The sequence below is a fragment of the Balaenoptera musculus genome, chromosome 6 (genome assembly GCF_009873245.2).
Source record: "Balaenoptera musculus isolate JJ_BM4_2016_0621 chromosome 6, mBalMus1.pri.v3, whole genome shotgun sequence".
Taxonomy (NCBI): domain Eukaryota; kingdom Metazoa; phylum Chordata; class Mammalia; order Artiodactyla; family Balaenopteridae; genus Balaenoptera; species Balaenoptera musculus.
This window is the reverse complement of record NC_045790.1, coordinates 72,176,707-72,194,708: the sequence shown is the minus strand read 5'-3', so window position 1 is coordinate 72,194,708 and position 18,002 is coordinate 72,176,707. Positions and strand designations below refer to the sequence as shown.

The window sequence follows — 18,002 nt, the reverse complement described above, 5'->3', positions numbered from 1 at the left end:
GTGGACATTACCTACAAAAATCCTGAAATAAGTCATTCTACTTTTAGAAATTTACCCTACATTTTAAAAAAATATTTTATTGAAGTATAGTTGATTCACAACGTTGTGTTACTTTCTGCTACCCTACATTTTTATTAACACATGTAAATATACAAGGTTATTTATTGAAGCACTTCTAGTAATAACTGAAAGTAATAAACAACCTGAATATACACTGATAGGGATTAATTAAATAAACAACGACATATCATTATAATGGAGCACAATGCAACCATAAAAGATAATGAAGTGGGCTTTATGTATTGACAGAGAATAGTCTCCATGATGTAGCCTAAAATGAAAAAAAAAAAAAAAAAAAAAAGAAGGTACGAACAGTCTATAAAAGATACTACAATTTTTGCACCTCTCTGAGGTAATTACTGTACACAAAAAACCCTGATAACACTGGTTGCTTTCTGGGGGAATAACTAGGTGATTGAGATGCAGGAATACGAGGGAAAACTTTTACTGTAGGCCCTTTAATACCTTGTTACTTTTGAACTATGTGAGTATGTCACCTATACAAACAATTTTAAATTTCCTTTAATTTAACATGTTCCATTGGTTACTATTATGTAATCCAATGGTATCAAATGTGACCCAATGCCTAAATTACAACATATTTTAAAAGCAATAATGAGAAAAATAGTATATAAAAAGTACCTTAGATGGTGTTATAGTATGTTGTGACACGGCCAATATTGAGAAAAGGTGGGTAAGTAACCAAGAGAAGTGGTTGGAATTTGGGGAACTTGGTTTATAATCTCAAATGTGCCACCAGCCACCTGTGTGACCTTGCAAAATCTTCGTGGGCCTCCTTCCTCTGTAAAATGATAGAAGACAGACTAAATATGCTCTCTACTCTCTTTCTTCTGGCTTTGAAATTTTTGTCGATGTATGTGGTCTACTCTCTGATGTGACTGGGAATGAAAAGTTTGTGTTAAACACAATACAGAGGTGAGACAGGTGCTCCTGTGGACAGAGGATCTTAAGTCATTCTGTGCAGATGCAAGATTAATATTTAGAAAGGAACATAGTAAATTATATTACTACTTTCGTGATTTGATGAAGCAGATGCCAGTGAATAAAATATGTGGGATTCCATCTTTCATATTCTTTTTTGATCAGCTTTGACAAAATGGGGGAAAGGAGCACGAAGCTATTTCTCCCCTCTGTTTTCTTCTCTGACTTTGAAAACAAACAAACAAAAAGTACTAGTTAAGTACATACCGGCCGTGTAATTTTTTCCTTTGGAAGTAAGGGATTGATGGAGACGATTTGGCACTGACAAGCTACTTCCAAACCTTAAAATCTGAAGCCAACATATCCCAAAAGTTTTCTAAAATTCTGGTCAAGAAATCAGAGGTAATCACTGAGAGAATCAGAGAATCTAGTAAAATTATGCATTCAGGGTATAATAGTCTTTAAATCTTGCGCTATCTAGTCACTAACTGGTAATCAGTGAGTTACTAAATACTGACATTGTTATTTGATTCCTCTTTTTGGAGGAAAAAACCCATAATAGTTTGAATTCTGCTTATTTCAGAGGGCTACTTGTGAACAAAATAAGCATTATTGTTTATTTGAAGGAGAATTTTCACTTGACTTCCTTGAGATAGGAACACTGAATCCTATTTAATGACTGCAGACATCAGAGGCTTATGTTAAAGAATCATCTAGTCAGGAATATGAGGAATCATACAATTTTGTAAGGTCATTGAGAAGAAAGTTGTGAAATAAATACTGCACATATGTTTAGAAGAGGGTAACAGAAGACAATGCAGGCCACAGTGAAAAACTTTAACTGCCCTAAAATTTTATAATTAGCTGGCTTTCTCCAAGAGAACCCTATATTTTTAAATGTGTCATCAATTTAATCATGTTCTATTTTGTTTCATGAAAAACTCATGGCATTATGGTTCTAACTGTATTACTTACTTTTAGAGAATTAAAGTTATATTTATTCCCTTAAACTATTCCACTATAATTTGCACACTTCTAATTTAATTTCCTAATTTGTTGTCTAGTTTTTTTCCTCTCCATTTCTGGTAAGATGATGTATGAAAGGGAAAAATGAATGGTTACATTCAGTTAAAGCAGTAAAATTTATTCCCCACCCTCAAGGCCTTTTCTTTCATTTCTCTATTCACTCCAAAAATATTAAGTACCTACTATGTGGCAGGCACTGTTCTGAATGCTACAAAATGGCAGTGAGCAAAATAACCAATTTCCTGCCTTCAGGCAGTTTCCATTCCACTGGGAGTTAGACCATAAGCATGTAAATAAATAAAAAGATTATATAATAGATTTTCATAGTGTTAAATGGTGCAAAAAGTAAATAACGTAAGGTGGTTGAGAGTGATTATGGAGGAGGGGGTTATTTTAGGTAAGGTGGTCAAGAAAGGCCTCTTTGAAAGATGTGATGTTTTAATAGAATCCTGAATATTAAGAAACCAGCCATATAAATGTCTCAAGGAAAATATTACAGGCAATGTGAATAGCTAATGCAAAAGCCCTAAAACAATGTGTGTCTGTATTTTGGTCTACAGCTCATCCATGGGCCATAGATGCCTACGGCAATCCCTCAAGGCCTAGGGGTAGGTATACCAGTAGTGCATTTTGCCCTCCAGTGGATGGATGAGGAAAGAGACGCACACAAGTCATGGAAGCTGGTTCCCAGCCATCTGGTCAACTAATTCTGGGCTCCTGAGTACCAGGAAAATGGTCTAGAAGGCCACACAGGTTCAGGGTGGGCATGTCCCCAAGGCCCCACCAACTCCTCAGCTGGTAGGGACAAACTCAGCTGAAAAAAAGGCTCAACAAGGCCCTCTAAAGCATGAGGCCCTGGGCAGAAGACCCTCCTGCCCAGATCTAGGAATGGTACTTGTGTGATGCTGGCCACTATAAACTGGTCCAGTAAGGAGCTTTGATACAGATTCTGTCCTTTCAATTATGCAGTAAAAATCACAGTTTCAATGTCATCTAAACAGCTGAGAAATTATAAAATGACTTCTAGGATAGAAAGGATTCCAAGTATGAAGCATTCAAGCATAAGGAAAGGATAAGGCATAAAATGCTATTTAGTGTATCAGCAGGTATGGAACATTGTATTACTAATCAGAAGACAAAGTTACTTAATCCTTCCATCTCAGACATATCAATTACCACCTCTTCAACTCCACAAAAAAGGATATAATATCCGTGTTGGACAAATTTTGCAAAACAATTTAACATTAAATTAGGTTTATTCAAAAAGCAAGGAGGTTATTTCTAGAGCTATATGTAAAAATATTTAGCATGTGCTCTATACATGCAGAGGGGTAGAGCTGAACTGGACTATGTCACAGATAGGCAGTGCAGAATAATGAACTGGGAAAGTGTGCTACCTGAGTTCTTGGTAGAGTGCCACCAATTACTAGCCTGTCCACTTTGAGCAAATCACATAAGCCTTAACGTTCTATATTCTCACCTGTAAAATGACATTTTTGGTGTGAGGCTCAAAATATATTGTGCTATACAAATGCAGGCTCTTACAGGGCTTAGTACCTTGTATTCTAATTGCATGTTTCTTGCCACTTCCTTGAAAGAAAGAAGCTAAGTTTTAGTATTCTTAGTATCAAGGGCAATGCTTGACAACAGGCCCTCAATAAATAGGTATAGAGGGCTAGACAATATTTTTACACTGAACTAATACATTTTCCGTTAGGCATGTTTAAGTCTTCTACTTATTAAAAAAAATAGGAGGAAATTTTAAACAGGAGAGGGTGCTAAAAAGGGTGTATGCTTAATTCTACCAAATATAATAGGATATTTCATATTTCAACAACAGAAAGATGATAGCACAAGTTATTACTTTACTAGCAATGAATAGGATGGGTTCCTTCTATATATAATTCTATACTTTTAATGTATCATGGAACCCTTCTCGGTTTGATCCTCAACTTGAAACCTACTGCTGTACAGATTATCTTTTGAGATGGGACCACTTCCTCCACTTTCCCAAACTAAGTCTGAGAAGCAACAAAAGACAGTGTCTACAATTCAAATGGATAAACATGATGAATGAAGTAGTGGTTGACACAGGTCAAGAACCTGGCATATTAACACAGAAACCAGCAGTCTTTCATAAACTACAAGGGCCCAGCGTTAAATAAAGTCAATGAATCCCACAGTGCTAAATGATGCATTCTCCCAGACTAATAAAGAGCATCTCCAATATTTAAACGGTCAACAACTAGTCCGTAAGCAAAGGATATGGCAGAAGAAGTAGGATTTTAAAAGCAGCTACAGAGGTAGAATATTAGAACAAGAAAATGACTGGAAACCAACTCAAAGCAAAACAGGAAAAGGTGCCAAACTGATAAGAAAAAACATGTTAGGGCATATTTCTTTAAGGAACGCTTATTTTCAAACATTTAAACTTAAGACTTTGCACATCCTGGCCACTAGTAATAATACCCATGAGCAACAGTTTTTTTCCCCTATGTCCGATAACAGTACATATATTTATATCTATATTTTGCTTTCCCTTTATCTTTCCAGTAAAGATAATCTCAAAAGATTTTAGGTTCATTTTCCCATTGATGTGTCACTTCCTAAACTTTCTTAAAATCCCTTGAAGGCATGACACATTTTATATATGTTTCAAATGTAACATGTTTGTCTTTTGAGACAAATTTAATTTGTCCTCTAGGGGAAAAAATAGTTCCCTATTCCTAGTCATGCCAAAATGCTTTCCAGTGGGTAAAATAGAATTTGATTTTTGTTAAAAAAAAAAAAAAAAAAAAAGTGTGTGTGTGTGTATGTGTGTATGTGTGTGTGTGTGTACGCAAGCACACAGATGCACCCAGCTCATGGGATAGAAGTGGTAGAAGGAAAAGCCAGTGATGTGAACTCATTAGATACCTGAATGGCAAAGAATGTTGCATTTTTAAAGTTGGATTTCAGGTTTTTCTATTTTAAACTTTAGGACAATTAATGTAAGCAATGAGAGGAAATTCGAAAAACAATTTTGATTGCTTAAAAGTATTAAAAGGAAATGGAATTGTAAAGTACCTAAACTAATTCTACTGTCTGAATGCCACCTGGAGTTAAATTCACACTTTTGATTAAATGCAATCTTAAGGCAGGGATTAAATTGGGATGGCACAGAATTCCCTCCAGCTTCACTCTAGGATCAAGATTATCACTGCATTAAAAACACAGTGGCATGACTTCATTCTACATGTATTTGTCTTTTGAATAACCACCCTCTAAGCAATTTGAAAGCCAAGGCAAGGTAATTAATGAAATCCACTGAGCATTTAAAGTTACACCTCATTCTGCCCTTAATACAGTTTAAGTTTTAGATATCTGCAAAAATGACAATTTTACCTTAAAACAAAGTGTTAATCACTTAATAGATTTTGGTTCTCTTTGACCAATCCTGCAACTCTGTGAATAAATCATTCAAGATATTCCCAGATCTGTATTTGCAAAAACTGGATGCCCTCAAGTTGTATATCAAGTGAATACAAAGACGAGCATTATTTTGTACAGAGTGGAGAAATTGTTCAATTCAGCTGAGATTAATATAAAAAGAGGCAAATGCTGGCAAAGGAAAGGGCAGTCATTCTCATTATTTCTCCAAGCAGAGGACATGGGGTGATCTGCTAAATACCAAAAGTGTGTCAGCATCTTACTTCTTAATATAATGTACCACTTAATTCCATGGCTCACGAGCAATGATTGTAAAAGTTATACTCATATGGGGAGAAACACTCTTCTCTAGTGACTAATTCAGCTCCACTGCACACATTGTCTTATTCTCCAAGCTATTTAAATATAAATGGCAATAGCTTTTGTTTCTAATTTCCATGGACCCTACTGCTATGAGTTTGATCACAGTGGAAAAATTTGAGGGGGAGGGGTGAGTACATAAATTCAGAATTGGGTACCCGAAGTTTTAATTTCATCCATTTTATTCTTTTTTCCATGTAAGGCATTCTCAATACTCTGATAGCTTCTGTTTTTTAATCTTTCCAGCATCTGTAAATCTCTTTATTGTCAAGATCGCAAATCTTGGAAATCAAGAAACTACCAATTGTTGTGTTGGTAAGCTCTAGCACTATGAATCAAATGGGGTTGGGCTAAAAATCAATGTCTTCTCTTCCTCCTGTTGCTATAAGATAAATGTGCAACTTTAGGGATGAATGCACAAAGTCTGCACAAGTGTTCTATGTTTTTTTGAGGCTAACTGACATTTTTAAACCTAAAATGAGCTCAAAATGTGTAAGTCAGTAAATAAGTAGTATGAAGTCACCGGTGGGGAGAAGTCTGGATGAAGATCCCATGTTGGGCCCCCAAAAGGCAGAGAGAAATGAGAAAGGTGGGCCTTTGGAGAGGGTCTCTGACTTGGGTTTCCACTCCTTCCCCTTTTTTTCCTGAACCCTAACCTTATACTTGGCAGAGATGGCAGGGGTGTTTTGCAACAAAAACACTGGAACTGTGGCAGCTCTTAAACACCATCATCACCCTCTGAAATATTCAGCAAACAGCTACTTCGGTCAGGATGGGGGAGAAGCATGCCTTCAGCCTCCGGGAATAATACTGTCCAAAATCCCTGGGCCAATGGGAAAGGGATTGGCATTTTCTCACCTAAATCCAGTTGCCTGAGGCAAACCAAATGTTTTCTCAATTTCACTGCTGTTCCTTCACCTCGAAACCACTGACAAGGCTTCCAGCAAGGTGGTACTTGACCAAACTTGCAGGTCAGAGCACATAAAAGTCTGGAGCGGGGCCTGATGAGTGAGTGTGCCCGTTGGAGCTTCCGCCTGCCCTCTGCGAAGGCCAGGCAGCGCCCTGGCTCCCAGCTTCCTGGCGGCCTCCGTGTCACAGCCGAGGAGTGCCAAGTCACTCCACTCGGCCTCCCTCTCCCTGAACTCATAACTCATACCCACCACAGTCAATTACAGGAGCCCTGGGGCTGAGGCTCAGGGAAGGAAAGAGAAAGCACATTTTCATCACTGTCATCAAATCTGACACATTTTCAGTGGGGAGACCCAGAAGCCACAGCTCTCCCCCTTCAAGCTTCCTTCTTTCCTGCTGTGTCTTTTGGATGCCTTGCCCTGGAGTCTGTTGTGTCAATGTTCATGGGATCGTGATGAACTTTACTGCACCCAGGGGCTGTCAGCAGTTCTAATGCATCACTCTCCCTCCTCCAACGAGTTCCACTCTGGCACATTCGGGCTCTCGGCGGTGGAGTGAGAGCTTGGTCTGGACCACAGTTCCCGGCAACCCTACTGAGTCTTGGCTACTTGAGAAAGGGCCGTCAAAATTGTAGCACCCGCCGAGTCCACTTCTTAGACTTGGTTCAGTATAACACTTAGCAGCTCAGAATCTAGGGGAGGGAAGGCAGAGCAGGAAAACGGCAACGACAGGCTTGAAGATGATGCCTAGGATTTGTGAAGGTTCAGGAGGATGAAAGCAGCATCTCTCTGGCCCTCAGAGCAGCCACGCCGTGCCTTGCCCGGAGCAAGCACCCTGTAAGGATTTACAGAATGACTGACTGTATTCACTACTCTTTCAGTAAAGGAATAATTGGTAGTCCAGTTGTTTTTCAGCCCCAAATGCGTTAGGGAAAGCCAAAAAACAAGCTCTAGTAGGACAGGAGTTCTCAGTCTCTGGAAACAGAGGGGAAATGATCTGTCATTTTCAGATAGGAGCTTCTGGATTTAGGCTCAAAACAGACCAATGAAGTCATTGTTGCTTGGCCAAGGAATAAATCATATAGGTGGTGGCAGCTGTGGTTTTTTTCCAGTACTTTGATTTCCAGTGGGTAAAGAAATCATTGGTTCATGCTTTTGAAAGTAAAACTCTGATTTTTTCCATGTTTTGTGCAAAATAAAATCTACCTATTGTTTCTTTAACACCACCAAACTGTCCCATGAAAAGATCAGCCGTTCACCAGTGGGGAGCCTGTGGTACAGGGAGGTTAAGTGACTTGATCAAGTCACAGGATAGTAAGGGACCTGAAGCAAGAATCCTTATCAAGTAAATCCACGCCCGGGTTTCTTTCCATAGAACACAGTGGCCCCTCACTGAAATCTCTCTTCAGCTGATGGAGTGGGTTGAGGGAGCACATCTTTTTCCTCCCCCTTTGTGTCATTATAACATTTCTATGCCTGGAGATTAGTCAAAGCTGATCACTTAACTAGAAGCTTTAGTGGGTGAAAGGTCAGGGAAGGAGGAAAAAAAGTAGGACAAAATGGCATAACACCGGAGCTTTTATCATCAATGTAAGGAATTTTGCAGAGGTCCTCAATTACTCAGCTGCAAGCATTTTAAAATGGGTTAAGACACTCAGTTAAGTCTGCAAAAGACAGGAGAGTTGTCTGATGAATGAAAAATAAAAATCTGAATCAGGAAAAGAATTCTCAGCACAGCCTTGGCAGTGATGACAGAAATCCTTTTTCCCTCAAGGGTACCTTCTGACTTGTCATTTAAAAGCCTAGGAAGTTCAAGGTCTAAAAATCTCCCAAATTAAAAAACAAAACACTAACTCATTGTAACCAATTCCTTAGTTACCCAGATGCTTTGAATTAGACTGAATTGACAAGATGAGACAAAAGAAGACATGATGGTTACTGATTAAGAGCGGGGTTTCTGGAGTCCATGCAACCTGTGTTTGAGAATGCTGGCTTATCCACTGAAAAGCACACTGACCTCAGACAAGTTACTTAACCTCTGAATGTCAAATGGGGCAGACAATTGGATCTGAAGACTAAAGGAGCTGATTCATGACAGATACTTAGCACAGTTCCTGACACAAGACTACCCACCATGCAGCCATGGCGATGTGTTGGTATGCCCAACTATGCCCACCAAGGAGTTTACTGCTTTCATTAGCCCAAGAGCTGCAAGCTTGAGTTCAGTCCCAACTGACCAGAATGTGACACTGAAGGTCAAAGTTTTACAAAGGCACACTGGACTGGAAATCAGGAGATCTGTACAATCCAGCCCTGTTACCTCTTTGGTTTCAATGTCCCTCTCTACAAGCTCCAGGTGTTAGGCCAGAGCAGTGAGCTGAGCCCAGGGGTTCAGAGAGTTGCCTCCAAGGTCAAGGAAGTGTGGATAAACAGTAAGGCCAATCAATATCCCCTCCTCCCCACCCTCCAAAGTAGGCCATCTCTTGAATAAAGTATTTTGCTTCATACCAGAAAAGACAATCTCAAAAGTTCTGAGATCCCACGTGGTGAGTAAGATTCTACTGAACCTCTAAAATTTTTAGACCTGCTTTTTGTCTAGCATTAGGGCAACCTACATTAACCTCTGAGAATTAAGATTTCTCATTGTTTGTTTGTTTTGTGCAAATAAACTTTCCAGCTCTTTTTTTCTTATGGAGTAATCAGCAGTAGCCTGTGGTGGAAGACTGGAACCAGGGAAAGCTATGTTGATGACAGAATTCCACTAAGGGCAGTCATGATGTTTCCCCATTAAAGTGGGTTTCTGGACCTTCCATAGAACAATTCTAATGAACACATATGTCTTAGAGTTTACCAAAGCCGTGTTTAGAAAAGGAAGTAGGTATGTAAATAATGATTTCTATCATAATATAAATAATTAAATAAGCTCACAATACAGCAGGTCACAAAAAGATTCCACAAACCATATCAAATGGTCCCCACCACTGATGGATCAGATCTGACCACTCTTCAGCATTTCCACAGCCATCACCCTAACTGAGATGCTGATTTTCTCATATCTTTCTCACTGAAATCCCTAATAATTCCCTGGTTGGATTTCTATAAAGTTTGGCCCTCATTTCTTTCATCCTCCAAGCTCTTCCAGAGGACCTCAGTAGGTAAATTCTTTTATCCTAGCACCCTCTTGGTGAAGGCACCTGTTTTCCTCCTCTGGTGCATTCTGAGCAACCTATGCTTGTCTCTGCCACAACCATTATTAAAAGCCTTCGAACTATTGATTTGTCAGGCTTCCCCATGAAAGCTTACCTTCCTAGAAGGAAGAGACTGTACTTCCCATATCGGTGTCCCTGGCATTTGGCAGATTACCTAGCTGACAAAGGAGGTGCCGTAAGTATTTGCTGAATGAATTAATTTGCCTGTAAATGCACGAAGAATAGAGCAGAACTTTGTAACAGACTCGGACTGGCGTTCAAGGCCTTGCCTCAACTGGCCTAGCTCCTGAGACTGACCTCACACTTGTTTGATATAGGTGATCCTTGCTAAGCTTTCAAATCAACCTGATTGGAAACCCTTTTATTGAGCACCTACCAGGTGCCAGGCAGTGGTGTTTTATCAGTGAATCCACCAACAGGCCTCTGACTTCCTGGAGCAGGGGAGACAATTTAGTTAATTGCTGGCAATTACGATCAGGCAGGTCTCTCCCCTCCAGGAGCTTACTTACAGCCCAGGTGGTGAAGTTATTATAACACCAAGGGGCATATGTCTTAGCAACATAGGATTCTCCCTGGTCCCTTCTTGCTCTAAAATGTTCTGTCTTGCAACCTCTGGAAAGCTTCAGCATGTTCCTCCTGCTACACTGTGTCTTGTGAAGTGGGCCAACGATAGAGAAAATAGGAACCCTCATCCAAAGGGGTGAGGTGAAAGCTGAACATCTGAAGCACATCATAGTTCCTTTGGGGCCCTGGCTAAAACCTGTCACCTTGTATTTGCAGTGAGACTCAAGTGGAAATGGGTTACCTCCTTCCCCTTGGAGGCTCTCTGTTTACTAAGGCTGACTGTGCCCTGAATGGAGAGAACAAAAAGCCATGCAGAGGCAGAACTAGTTTTCCTTTATGTAAAGATATAACGTGCAGGGATGAATGGTTTCACAGTATATGTTGTGTAGAAATAGGACAGACAAAACTAGATGGCTCTAGATTAATTCTAGAAAGCAACACTTACTATGTAACCTTGCCTAAGTGATTTGACCTATCTAATTATCAGTTACCTTGGCGTGTTGTGAGCCAAAGTGACGGGCACATAGTAGGTGTTTGGTAGAAAATAGTTCCTTTCCAATACCCTTAGCACTCTTGGGGCCAAACTGTCAAATATGTTTATTGACAGGTTAAGAGGACACACTGGGGGTTCAAACATGGGTAGGTCCACCTGCGATTAATTGAATTTAATTGAAGTCAGTAAAACCACTAAAAACAGGACTATCTCTATAGCAAGAAGAGAGATTTTTCAAGAGCACATTCCCACGAGGTTGGGATGGTAAGCTGCTCTCTTTCTGGGTGGAGTACCCAATAAATGTCCTATTTATAAGTAGCCATTAAAAAACCTTTGTCAAGAGAAGCACTGCAGGTGACAACCATGATGTCCTTTTTCACTTTCTAGCTACCCCACATCCTCTAGAATAGGATGAAACTGTCAGAGTTTTGGTTTCCCCATCGCTAGTCTAACCATCTCCGATAGGCATTTTGGCCAGTTCCCAGATGGTAAACAATCTGCTGAAACTGCCTTCCATCTGGACTTCTGGAGAGATTTCTCCTTTCTCTGACCTACCTCCAGGGCCCTTTCCAGCCCTGCCTCAGTACAAGCTGGTATGCACCCAAAGCATTAACCCTGGACTAACTTCTAGATGCACTGGCTGATACAGGGGCTTAGTGCCAAGAGCAGCCAAGATGGCATCACAGGGCAAACCGCCTTGCAGGCAGGGACCTTATCTGTATACTTGTACACCGTACCATGCTTGTCATCTACCCTCTGCTGTCTCACTCTAATGTGCCCTCCACCGCTCACGGGCTGGATTCTACTTCCTAACTACAAATCCCATCACTGTTGGCAATCTGTGGCCCTCATGGGGCAGGTCCAGAGTTCAGGATGTTGTTCTTCCCAAGAATTCCCTCCTATTTTGGAATCAGGGACTAAAAAAGCAAAAAACTAGCTTTCTGCATCTATTAGTTTTTGCTTCATACACCTAAGAAAGGGGGACATAGCCTCACCAAAAAAGTCACCAATAAACATGGGATCAAGGCCTACGGTACACTTCAGTTAGCAGCCTCTTATGTCCTGCCGCAGATTCTTTGCCTTTTGGGCAGAGATCTTAGAGATTATCTAGCTCAAACCTTTCATTTTACAAATAACGAACTTGAATCCAAGTGAGGTTACAGTTAATTTGTGATAAGAAAGGTCTTCCTCCTCTGAGGCCTGCCCTTTGACCACCACTACACAGTCTAATATTTGATGCTTGGCTTTTAAGCAAAATTGAACCAACATGGATAATGACCCCCGACATGGGCAGGAAGAGACAAAAGTACTGTTTAAAACAAACTTGGCGGGGCTTCCCTGGTGGTGCAGTGGTTGAGAGTCTGCCTGCTGGTGCAGGGGTCACGGGTTCGAGCCCTGGTCTGGGAAGATCCCACATGCCGCGGAGCGGCTAGGCCTGTGAGCCACAATTACTGAGCCTGCGCGCCTGGAGCCTGTGCTCCGCAACAAGAGAGGCCGCGATAGTGAGAGGCCCGCACACCGCGATGAAGAGTGGCCCCCACTTGCCGCAACTGGAGAAAGCCCTCGCGCAGGAGCGGGGACCCAGCACAGCCATAAATAAACAAATAAACCCAAAGTTTAAAAAAAAAAAAAACAAAGTTGGCTTTCTAAATTTTGACAATGAACTGCCGGATTTAAAATGTGAGCCTACAAGGAAATAGCCTTGTAAACACATACAGCAGATATGCAGTGAGGACTTAATTAATACGTGAAGTTGAAATGAACCATGAATTAATAATGGCATTCATCAAACTGAAATTATGCTGTTGTTAGTCATGCATTGGCATTTGTGGGCTTTATTCCCTCAGTCATACGTAAAACATGCCCAGGCGCACACCTAGTAACCATCAAATACAATGGACAAACATCCCAGGTGCAAAGGAAGCACTGCTTGGTGAAGGCCACCAGTCTTTGGTGGGCTTGTGCTGACCACCCCATAACTCATTCCACTGTTGGCATTTTTTACAACCGTGTTCTAAACACAAGTTTTATTTCATTGCTTTTAACCCAAGATGTGTGTAAAATATTCAAGAACACTGAGATAATGCCAGGAAGAGTGTTCTGAGAACACTCAAAGTTTTAAAACATATTAGTCAAGCAATATAAATATTCAGTCTTGAGGTAAAAATATCAAAAAAAAAAAAAAAAAAGAAAGAAACGAAAAAGAAAAACCAAGACACAAGGAACTCTCAGAACACCGACTTCTTTGTATTCTGGCCAAAGGACTTTTACCCTGTTACAGGTAGACGTGCTCTCTTGAGACAGGAGAGCAATGCAGCTGCCAGTGTCATCAGCTCTGCTCACCAAATACCACACTGTCAGTCCCAGGTACTCTATCCATACGGTCTCTAATCCTCTCAACAAACCGCTGGATGTTATCTCCATTTCCCAGCTAAAGAAACTGAGATTCAAAAAGCTAAGCAAGGGCTTCCCTGGTGGCGCACTGGTTGAGAATCTGCCTGCCAATGCAGGGGACACGGGTTCGAGCCCTGGTCTGGGAAGATCCCACATGCCGCAGAGCAACTGGGCCCGTGAGCCACAACTACTGAGCCTGCGCGTCTGGAGCCTGTGCTCCGCAACAAGAGAGGCCGCGACAGTGAGAGGCCCGCGCACTGCAATGAAGAGTGGCCCCCACTCGCCACAACTAGAGAAAGCCCTTGCACAGAAACGAAGACCCAACACAGCTAAAAATAAATAAATTAATTAATTAAAAAAAAAAAAAAAGCTAAGAAAAGCCCAAGGTTACCCATGAGACTATGCAGAGCTGGGTTGTAAACCCACAGCTAAGGCCATGCTTTTCCACTACACTACAAGCCATCATTCAATTATTCTTTAACCAAAAGTAAAACTGAACTCAAACAAATGCTCTGACACTACCTGCTCTTCCTTGCCTGGCACGAGTCCACACCTCTCTAAGTTGGCTAAGAACCACACGAAAACTAAATGTCAGGATGCTGCAGGGCAGTTGTTGCCAACAAAATGATTCAGGTGAAGATGCCTCCCCCGTAATTCTTCTTCTTCCAAGTTGCTTATTTTAAACACAAAAGCTCCTTAGATTTTCACTGTAAATTGTTGGAACTGGAAATGTGAGAGCAATTTCAGAGGAAAGCTGTGATTTCCGTGGGTTTGCCAAAGTCTGCAGCCCAGAAGAGCCAAGATTATGTTATTTTCCCCCAGAACGGTGTTAGTAGTGATCTCTCTCTTGATTGCGTCAGATCAAGTATCCCCAAAATACTAACCAGTGAGCTATGGCCCAAGCTGATCTTTTAACTTTGCTTTTCTGTGGTATTTCAAAAGAATAAAAGAAAGAAAAAAGGGAATAATGAACATGATGCCAATAATAATAATAGCTACAATTTATCAGGCACTTTCTATGAGCGAGACTCTGTGTATGTATCTTATCGTTTAATCCCCACAACAGTCCTAGGAGGTCAGTTGGCATCGTGTAAAGGACATTATCATGGATGAGGAAGCTGGGACCCGGATAGGTTTAGTTTTCTGCCATGTTCCCACAGCTAGTAATTGGCAAAGCAGGACTCAGACAAGACCTGCCTCCAGAACCCACTCGATTAACCATTACACACACAGTTTCTTATGAAGCAAGACAGGACCAGGGCTGGGTCCCTGAAGATGCCCATTTGGGACTCTGTCACCACTCATCACTTTTTTGTTGGTCCCATTTCAATCTGTGCCAGCCAGTCAGGGGTGATGTCTTACTGGTTTCATAACACCCACTGACAGAGCCACTCTCTACAGATGGGGCATGTTATGCTGGTTCTCAGTCCACTTCCAAATCTCTGCTGAGACCTCCAGCAGCAGATGACAATGACTATCAATCCCAGTGCGTTCTGCCCCGTTCCAAGGTTAGGCAGAACGACGGAGCCAGGCACACACACCACAGTTTGAAAACCTACTGTGTATTCTGCTGTGAATACCCAGTTGTCAAAACTGAAAGTGTCTGGATTCTTATGGAAGGGCCACCCTGTCACATTCCTAGCCTTGAACATCCAGCTGGCTCCAGGAGGGTGAATCTGCCAACAGACTCTTTCCTCATGTGCTGGCCGATTGCCTGGCCCCTGGCCCAGCTGGATCTGAGCCTTCCGAGTTGCCAAGCCTGGTCTCAAGCCAGGAGCTTTCTCTACATCCTCCTTTTGACCCAGTAGCCCAAGAAGTCTTTCTGAATGAGCTAAGGGAAGCACAGTTTACCCACCCTTCAGGACTCAGATCAAAGACCTTCTCTTCCAAGAAACCTTCTACGATCCCTCCCAGCAACTCCTCATCCTCCAAGGTCTCGGCTCAATCATTTATTCTGGGAGGCCTTCCCCGACCACACTCTCTAAATGGGGCCTCCTTGCCCCAATTACTCCAGCATCACCCTGCATAACTGCTTCCCAGCACTTACCACAACCTGAATTCATGCCGATTATTTGTGTGTATCTGTTTATTTTCCATCCTCCCCACAGTAACCGCATGCTTTACCAGGGCAGGAACCTCACCGCCTCCACGACTGTTGTTTGTGGTGAGCTCAGAGCTGGAGACACTGCAGGTAATCAACACCTGAAGCAGTGTTACCCAATAGAAGGAGAAAGCAAGCACGTGTATCATTTTAAATTTGTTAGGGGCCCCACCCATTAAAGAAGCAAAAAGAAACAGGTGAAATAAATTTTAATAAGTCTTTAACCCAGTACTCCAAAATGTTATTATTTCATCATGTAAGCAATATAGAAATTACTAATGAGATATTTCAATATATTAATGAGATATGTTCAGTTTTTTGGTTCTAAGTCTTTAAAAATCAGGTATGTATTTTACACTTAAAACAGATCTCAATTAAGATACCAAATTTTCATCAATAATACTCGATCTGTACTTAGCTTCCATAAAATTGACAGTTGAAACAGTAGATTCACATACCCAAACTGTATCAGACACAAACGATTTCTAATAACTGGGTCAAGGATAAGTTTTAAAATTTAAAGTTAATTAAATTGAGTAAATTTACGTGCCAAGTACACAATGGCCCCCTGTGGCTGGTGGCTGCTATACTGGAGACCCATTTAAATGATTCAAGGAGAGAATGAATTCTAAAATATCAATTGATTGCTAAATTAACTGTAAAGAAAATGTTGGCACTAGTCAATTGAAAGGCTTTAAATCTCTTGGATTTTCTCTGGAGGCTAAATCACTTTGTATCAAGTCAGTGCAATCCTGAATCATTTCCCTGTAGGAGTACACCAGCCCTACCATCTTGGGCCACGCATGGGAGATAAGGCTACACAGAGGCACCAGATGCAATCAGGAAGCCTGAACTTCAGGCTCAGCTCAATCACAAAGACTCAATCCAGTTGGGGGCGACAGTAACTGGTGGAATCAGGGACACAGCTAAGCCACACAGCTCTTCTGTTAGATTAGCAAGAAGCTGTCCTTCTTCCAGCACTTGCTGCCTGACCCAGTCCTTCAGCACTCTACCACTCCACTTTTCATTCTGATTGCACACAGGCTGCAGTTTGCCTTATAAGACAGTCAATAAGTTGAGCCTGGAGAGAGCCCTATTCGTCATGAACAGGGTGACTAGATGTCCCTGTTGGACAGGACAATTGCAGTTCAAGCCTGTTGTCCTGGTGTCATCTGCACCCCTCTTCACTCTCAAAACTCTGGAAGATTAGAATTCATTGTGGAACCTCACAGAGAACTGAGCTCCTAGCAGGAGCTTGGCAAACAGCTGTTGGATGTTAATGAGCAGAGCATGGCGGGAATCCTGAGGATGTCCGATGCTCCCCTCTGCCCTTCTCTTCCATACATACGATTTGGGGAGTAATAAACAAATGCGACCCTGTGATAAATAAAAAGAATAAACTGGACTTTATACTAACAAGATCAAATTTGCAATCTTCGGTGTTTTAAATTTCCTTTTGCTCCTTCCTTAATCATGCCTTTTCCCCATGATCACATGCCCTCCGTTTTCCTTGAATATTAAAATTAGTTTTTTCTCCGACAGTTTCTCTCTATGGCTTTGCTTCCCTCACCCCCACTTCCTTTCAATGATTAGCTGCCCACAAAGCTTTCTCAGACTTCTCACTCCTTCCAAAGTCTAGCCTGTTGAGTTTCCCTTAACTCCGGCTGTTTGCAACTAACCTTATTCCTCCCCACTCTTTCATTTCCCCTTCAATTCGTGAGCCTGTTAGAATCTGACAATTGCCCTGATTGATTCTTCTGACTTAGGATTTAAGAAATGTAAGCAAAAGAAAGATTTGTCCCTTTTATTTTTATTTTATTTTTTGTTTTATTTTATCCTGTAATAAACCTTTTATTTTTATTTTACACTTGAAGAAGGACCCTAACTCTTGTCTATGTTATTTTCCTACAATCTCCTTCACTCTCAAGTCTCCACCTTCTATTCGTTTAGTCATGTACACATCTGTCTCCATCATATGCCACGAGTAGGCATTGGAGCATGGACTCTGGTCCCGGGCACCCGACTCTGAAAGCCCAGCTCCTCTACAAACTAGGTGTTTATGCAAAACTGCTTGTTCTGAGCTAGGAAGAATAGGGATTACAACACCCATCTCAGAGGGCTTTGGAGTATTTAAATGAGTTAACACAAGCAGGGCACACACAACCAGGCCAGACCCACACTGAGGGCTCGACAACAGGCAGCTACTGTCATTACTCATCCTTGTATCTCCCCTGCACACAGCAGTGCCCAATAAATGCTCTTTCAACTTGAATGTTTATTGCTGCAGATGAGACAAATGTGAGCTGACTCTCAGAAGCGTTCTTAAGCTTCACCTGGCAAATATCTCTGCTTGTGCCAGAGCCCCGGAGTCTGGAATGTGGTGGACTGCTTAGGGAAGAAGCTCACTGGATTAGTGCAAATCCTTCTCTAATCTTGGAGGCGGGGTGGTGAGGAGTATCAGACTGCATGTGCAGCTCATGGGAGCTCAGTACCATCATCATTTAATACTAACATGG

The 18,002-nt window shown here is 41.5% G+C and overlaps 1 protein-coding gene across 11 annotated transcripts in view; it reads right to left on the bottom strand.

The window, feature by feature from the left end:
- Positions 1–18,002, bottom strand: part of PCSK5 (proprotein convertase subtilisin/kexin type 5) — a 489,089-nt gene that overhangs the window by 412,090 nt on the left and 58,997 nt on the right. Inside the window, exon 1 of one of the 11 annotated variants that reach the window (XM_036855668.1) lies at positions 10,029–10,077. The exons of the other annotated variants lie outside the window; for them this stretch is intronic. Within the exon in view, the coding sequence (XP_036711563.1) occupies positions 10,029–10,076 (48 nt within the window). The 5' untranslated portion in view covers position 10,077. Of the gene's footprint in view, positions 1–10,028; positions 10,078–18,002 lie in introns of those variants that run through there. 11 annotated transcript variants of the gene reach the window in all.